The 7,530-nt window shown below is 39.8% G+C and overlaps 1 protein-coding gene across 1 annotated transcript; it reads left to right on the top strand.

Annotated features, from left to right (window-relative positions):
* Nucleotides 1-677: 677 nt before the first annotated feature.
* Nucleotides 678-3,621, top strand: LOC104951493 (serine/threonine-protein kinase TAO1-like). Its single transcript, XM_010778156.1, has 8 exons — nucleotides 678-932; nucleotides 1,326-1,397; nucleotides 1,942-2,043; nucleotides 2,371-2,416; nucleotides 2,522-2,618; nucleotides 2,706-2,819; nucleotides 3,074-3,165; nucleotides 3,524-3,621. Exons 1-8 carry the CDS (start codon nucleotides 798-800, stop codon nucleotides 3,619-3,621), a joined length of 756 nt encoding a protein of 251 aa, XP_010776458.1. The 5' UTR covers nucleotides 678-797.
* Nucleotides 3,622-7,530: the final 3,909 nt, after the last annotated feature.

Raw genomic sequence — 7,530 nt, 5'->3', positions numbered from 1 at the left:
GAGATTTGGGTATGGAGGAAAATAGAGAGGGTTGTGTTTTCTGACACTTGGTGAGTTCCCTGGAACACCGGGGACACATATTCATGTAGAAAAGACGTACAAATGTGCATTTTGCATGATAGGTCACCTTTTAATGCATTTTTTCTACTCATTCTTAAAACAAAAATCTTCTCAGACACAATACAAACCAGAAGGGGTTTACTGAAAATGGAGAACATTATGTAGGCAAAAATCCCTCCTTTCATCAATGTTTGTAGCCGGGCAAATTTTGTGCATGAACATATGAAATCACTGAAGTAGAACATTATAGACTAGCTTCACTGTGGCCACAGTTGTTCTGGAGCCCTGCAGCCTCAACGGCCTATTTCAAGACTATCTATCACAACCTTTTATGTTTTGGTTTTAGTAAAGTATATTTGTTCTGTGATGTGGTCGAATGGATCAAAACGTCTTTGATACACATTTGACCTAGAGTCTATTCTGTTGTAGATTTGGATTTGTGTTGCAATATCAAAGTTGCGCTAAGACTTTCTTCCTCTCCATTCAATTCCTGTCTTTTCACTTATTTCCTTAAACTCGCATCCGTCAAGCGAATGCATAATTCATGCTGTGCTGGATCAGGCTATGATATCTCTTAAACTTTCTCTCTTTGTCTCCCCTTGTGTCCCTGTAGCTGCCCATGTGCTGGTTCCTCAGGCCCACCCATTACGGCAGATGAATCCTCAGCTGCTTTGGTGTAGCTCAGCACCCAGATAGTCCCATCCCCTCTGCGTGGGTGAGAAGGGACTACATTACCAATGATGCCCGCCTCTATACGGGCAGGGAGCCTGAAGGACCCAGATGTGGCTGAGCTTTTCTTCAAAGAAGATCCAGAGAAGCTTTACTCTGACCTCCGAGAGATTGGCCATGGCAGCTTTGGCGCTGTCTACTTTGTACGGAAACTACATCTTCACACTGACTCATACACAGAGAAATATCCTTTATAGGGTTATTACCGATTATAGATGATCAGGGATATAAATGATAGTAAATGCAGTTTCTTCACTAGAGATCTTTTCACAATTATAAAAGATGAAGCTATTTAATTACTGAATGGATTTGAAAATGTTTATAATGGAGTTAAATATCACACATGTTCAGAGTAATGTGTCTTACCATAGCGTTCTGATCTGACTTTAGTTCTTTAACACTGCACACAATACGGTTTAAAAAGTACAGGAGGTCTTGATAATGCACATCCTTGATGACAGGAACATTTAAACAGATTAAAAGTATATTATGTTACGGTTGATATGTGTAATGACAATGTTCTTTGTGTTTCCCAGGCACGGGACATACGCACAAATGAAGTGGTGGCAATTAAAAAGATGTCCTACAATGGCAAACAGTCTAATGAGGTGAGACCAGCTTGATTATATTTATATATAACTCTAGACCCTTAGTATAAAGGCTTTCACACAGTATGGGGGTCAATCAGCATGAACTCGTTATTCTTTACTCAGTCGTTCTCTTATTAAAGTGGCCTTCATTAAATTAATTATTATTTATATATACCATGACTTCTGTGCACTTGAACACACCTCAGATCAACGTGGCTGCTCTCTGTGCTACATTCAAACAGTACAAGATCTTAATATATATCCTCATAATGAATGATGGCAACAAACGGGAGTGCTGATATCCCCAATGAATATTCATGTCAGACAGTCAGAGGGGGAAAGGTCACCCTTGTGCGCTCACTTTCACTGTTGTTGCCTCAGACACAGTTCCCCCTGCTCATGATTTCAGATTAGCTGTAATCAGATTACACATAATCTGTGACGAGAACCACCGTACACCTATTTCTACTGAAAGACAATCTTCTACAAGGGCGCATGCAAGCACCTCTACAGTATTAAGCATTGCTTGTTTTATTATTAAGTCCCTTCTTTCTTTCAACAGAAATGGCAGGACATTATAAAGGAGGTGAAGTTCCTGCAGAGGATCCGGCACCCTAACAGTATAGAATACAAAGGTTGTTACCTCCGAGAGCACACGGCATGGGTGAGTAATTGGTTTATCATTATTTACTACGAGAAGATTAGACAGGTGTATATCTGGCACACTTTTGTACCAGAACATCTCCATATCAGATCTACACCTGATATGTTATGATAAACTAAAGCAAGGCAACACACAGATAAATAAATCCTCGTTTTTGTTGTGTTTGCCACAGTCTTGACTCTTGGGAGGGACAATTAAGTGAGATTCAACTCTTCTTTGTTTGGTGGGGAAGGGGAGATGTGTCCTCTACTGAGCGCACTCTTCTGGACACATATAGTGTGCAATGTGTCAGAACATGGCTCTTCTTCACCTTGTCTCTTCTTCTAGTTGGTGATGGAGTACTGCCTGGGCTCAGCCTCCGATCTGCTGGAGGGTAAGTAGCTGCTGCACGCTGCTCACAGAAAAGGATTATGGGAATTGATGTGTCTTCTTCAGCTGGTGTTGATTCCTGCTGAAACTGTTGTTTCTTCTTCTTCAGTTCATAAAAAACCTTTACAAGAAGTAGAGATCGCTGCCATCACACACGGTGCTCTGCAGGGGCTGGCCTACCTTCATTCCCACAATATGATCCACAGGTGAGGGATTTTTAACGATATTGTCTTTAAGAATTGTACAACACCAAATGTCCTGCTCTCTCACATGTGTGTGTTTTTCTCTCGTAGGGATGTGAAGGCAGGAAACATTCTGCTGACTGAGCCTGGGCTGGTCAAACTGGCCGACTTTGGCTCCGCCTCCATCGCCTCACCTGCAAACTCCTTTGTGGGAACGCCATATTGGTAAGTGAAAACTGAAGGTTTTTCATGTCTATGGTTTGAATGTGAACCTTACCAACATTTTTACTTGCACAATAACTTTAGGTTTCAGCTCAAAGAAGCACTAATTCAGGAAATGGATTGGTCGAATCTACCTTTATTTGCATAGTAAAAACCGTCCTGCTGATGAATTCAAATGATCTGTTCCTGTGATTTTGGAACTCAATATTATAACCTTTATTTAAAGGAAATGTTTTTTGTTTTTGTTTATGCTGCAGGATGGCCCCGGAGGTGATTCTAGCGATGGATGAAGGCCAGTATGATGGGAAGATTGACATCTGGTCCTTAGGGATCACCTGTATAGAGTTAGGTAGGTGGCAACAATTTGCCTTTTATCTTTTAAAATGGAATTCCATTGGAAAAAATATATTTCAACGGATTTAATTAAATTCCAATTGTTACTATGGCATGGCCTAACATCCGATCTTAATGGTTTGCTCTGATTCTTAACATAAAGTAATGTTATTTGACCAATATTTGTTTGATGGATTGGTTTGATTTAAATGTTGGTAAAATAGTAAGATTTATGCACTCAGCAGAATTACAGGTCTATATTGTATCAGTAGAAAAAGGCAAAACATATATCTGAAACCTTTAGTTACCGAAGTAGATGGACATTTAATTGAATAGGTAGGAATAAACACCGATTGATTTCATTTCCTTTTCAGCGGAGAGGAAGCCTCCCTTGTTTAACATGAATGCAATGAGTGCCTTATACCACATAGCGCAGAATGAGAGCCCCACTCTGCAATCCAGTGAATGGTAAGATGCCACACACACACACACACACACACACACACACACACACACACACTTTTGTAAAAGTGGGTCATTGACAGGGTAATTAAATGATCTTTCGCAAACATTTTTCCATGTTAGTTAGTAACACATATTTTACAGAATTATTATTATTTTTTTTAATAACTCGCATACACAACTAGTTTATAGATTATGAATTTAAAAGGTGACGGAGAGATCAGTTTTAATGTCAACACATGTGAATCAGATGAAGTATTTAATTTTACAAAATGACTTTTGCGTTTCTCTCTCTCTNTTGGACTACTAGTCATCTCGAACCGTTCGTTCAAAAAAGAAGGTGCGATACCGTTCCGATAAATATCACGAAGGAATTTCCCCCCGATGTTCGAAATTATTGATATTTATCGGAACGGTATCGCACCTTCTTTTTTGAACGAACGGTTCGAGATGACTAGTAGTCCAATTTTTCCTTGTACAACAGTTGTTGGGATGCTGTCACAGGCTCTTTAAGGCTCTAAGTAGTGGCTCACTCCTTCTATAGTTATTTCAACACATTACATGGGGGGGGTAACTGACTTTTTCCTTCACCTATCTAGATAGCTGTTAACACACAGTTATTAGGTTTACTCAACACTATAAGGATCATTTAATCCATTCAGAAGTTTCTCTAGGGTCAAAGGAACAACATAGGAAATGAGCGCTTCTCTCTTTTCAAAATTCTTGTCAGGCAATTGTGAACAACAAACACTTTAAGAGGCAATAACGATTCAGGAAAAGTAAACCCCCATGGACTGAAATACTGAATGAATTTTCCCAACTGCTGACGTCTGTGCCTATCTCTCCGTAGCAGCCAGCAGCTGCAGCACTACCTGTGTCATCTCTGACACAGGTAGTGACATTTATTCAGACTGTAATGAGGCTTCAGTGATTCAGTGTGTCTGTCTGCATGCGCTGGGCCCACTGCAGTGCTGCTGATTTAAAGGCTGTGACATCAGCAGAGTAGTGACGTCAGCTAAAGCAGCAACGTCACTGGAGGAACTATGGAGGAAAGAGAGGAGTGCATTATCCCGCTGTTTCTGGGCTATTATTACATACATGATTATTTTATCAGATGCAAAAAAAAAGTGTTATCATGATATATTTGTGCGATTGGTAAGGATTTAATATTGTTTGTTTTTTTACTCATTTATATTATGCTTGAAATTATAAATGTGTTCCCCCAAGACTCTCCAATGAATCATTTTTGTTTGTTGTCCAGCAGATTGATTATGCTGTAAACATTGAGCGTAATTCATGCTAGAATTCCCTGCTCATTGGACAGATGTATAGATAAAGCAAAGTGCTGAATAGCTGTGTGTCTAGGTAATGTTGTAATCACTAAGGTTACTGCCTGTGTGTTTGTATACGTGGAGACGTAAGAGCAACAGAGGAGTGTCCGGTGTCTGTCTGCCTTTAACAACCACATCCTGCCCTTCACTGCTTGTCATTGGACGGTGTGAATTTCAGGAGATACAATTAGAGAACAGTAAGATGGAACTTTAGAGACGGGTCGAACATCACAAACATGAAAATGTCGTTTGATTGACTGTTCGTCCGACACCTATAGTGCGTTACAACCAATGTAACAAATCTTTTTTTACATTAATGGGACTAACGCTGTACTGACCATTTTTTAAAGTTAATATTTTCTATTAACGTTTTCTCGAATTAACCTGCTGTGTTTTTAAAGGCTATGTCGAGGCATATTTTTCTAGAAGTTCTGTCTTTTAATGCATTTTGACATTTGGACATAACAAACCTCTGGTGTTAAAATAAATGTTTTAGATCACGCGAGTCAAGAAACAATCCTGCACAACCACAACTGTAATCTAATCCATCAAATAGTGTTATGTACTTATTATAGGTGTAGCCTAGTTATAATATTCTACTGTGCGGAAATATCGGGTTTAAATCTCATGACTTGACTTGCCATTCATTAAATTATGACATAATTAATGAAGCTACTAACAATTCAATACACACAAGACTAATTAAAGATGGAGATTAGGGGGATGGAAGTGATTTTGCGAGACGGAAGTCAGTCAGAAAAGGAAGTTAAATAAAATCATGACAAGAAAAATGGAGCCTGTAGTGGAACTTTGAGAGTTAAACAGGATTGGTTGATTTGGTACCTTTCAGATTAGGAAGCTGTTATCGGTGAGTAATGAAGGCCTCCTGATGCGTCCGTCTAACATGCACTTTGACACTGAATGTCCACTTAATGCTTGACATTATTGCTTCTTCATCTTGCTACTGAATCACATCCCCTGGCTGATTAATCATGGAGGGTCAAGGCTCATGCACACTTATGCAATATTACACCAGCCATAGAAGGATCTAACAGAAAAACAGCAGTGCAGTTGTTGTTTATCCTGTGATATAATTGGGCCGTCAGGTGGTTTCCACGCTTCTACCTCCAGTACTTTGTAATCAATCCCATTTTAAATTGAAACCACGAGGCATCAACAAGCAGCGTAACCAGGTCAAGTTTCTCCTCAGTTCAGGGGTCCTCTGATGTCTCCTTTTTGATTTCTCAATCTTTTTTTTGTTGTTGTTGTTTTGCTGTTGCGGGAAGCATCAGCACATTAAGGTGTCAGGTGTTCCTGAATTTCCGTAAAGGCTACAGACCTAGAGTTGGTTACACAATTTGGCCAGCTACTACACATGTGTGATCAGTGTATGACCAACACTCTCCAGAAGATGCCTTTCTATGTATGGAGAGTAAGTAATGCTTAATCAGGGGTTTGGTTCAAGTGTTGTCATATATGCTAAGTGTGTTGCTGTGTAAACTATATGAGAAAAGAGAAAACTTGACTCGATGTTATAAAAAAATGGCACTAGCCTACAACTAGTGAATATGTACTTTATAACTGCTGAGATAATGAAAACCATGCCGCCATGTTATGCCCCTGGTTCAATCCTGTCCAGGGACTTTTGTTCCCCTCTCTCCCTACCACCTGTTTCTCTACTGTGACCCTTCAAATAAAGCCACAAAACACTTTACAAATGGACAGTAGAGTAAATAATGTTAACCTTATATCAGAAGTTCTATATAGGGCCATAATACATGCTGAACCATACCTAAATTCAGTGTAGTGCCAGAATGATGTTCCATAGGAAGATTTTCTGGTGTTAAACACCCGCGCTGTACACTAAGCTTAATGCAAGGGGCATTTTTGAGCTGCCACTTCCGGTATGCGGTAGTATTTTCTCCTATGTGAGGAACTTTTGGGACTTAATGTTCACGGAACCAGGAAAATCTGTTATTATTTGAGCATGTCCAGGTTCCCTCGCCTTGAGGTCGACAGTTTCCTAAGAGATTCTGGTTTGATGCCTGTTTGATACAAGCTTGGGAAATGTTCAGGATTTACTTATTATACATGTAGTGAAGTCATGTGACTGATGTAGTTTGTTTATAGCATTTTGTTAGCTATTTACTTTTGTCGATTGGATTTTCCTGCTGAAAAATACCTGTTCGTATCATAAACCTGTGTTTGCCACATATCTTATTTTCAGCAATATTACAGTACAGCCAAATAAGCCAGTGGGAAAACCCTTTAGTTTTTTGGTCCAGTGAGCCCTTGCAATCATCACTGCACCACTTGATAGTTGGTAACATTATCTAATGAAATAGGCCGTAATTCAAGAGTTGTCTGTCTCGATTAAAGGCTTGTTTTTATCATGACTATAATGTTTCCACCGCTTTTCACTGTGGCACTAATACTCTGTCATACAGCCTTCGAAGGACGGCTGTTTTCCAGCGAATGGACCATGTGTGTCTCCTCCCCTTTTACCGCAGCCTGCTGCAGACCATGCTGCAGACCACAGTCAGTAGGCCTATCACGAGCAGATGTTAGGAGACACCTGCTCTGCAACA

The sequence above is a fragment of the Notothenia coriiceps genome, unplaced genomic scaffold (assembly GCF_000735185.1).
Source record: "Notothenia coriiceps isolate Sejong01 unplaced genomic scaffold, NC01 NC01_scaffold00018999, whole genome shotgun sequence".
Classification (NCBI taxonomy): domain Eukaryota; kingdom Metazoa; phylum Chordata; class Actinopteri; order Perciformes; family Nototheniidae; genus Notothenia; species Notothenia coriiceps.
The sequence above is the reverse complement of the archived record's forward strand: the minus strand, read 5'-3'. Positions and strand labels throughout refer to the sequence as shown.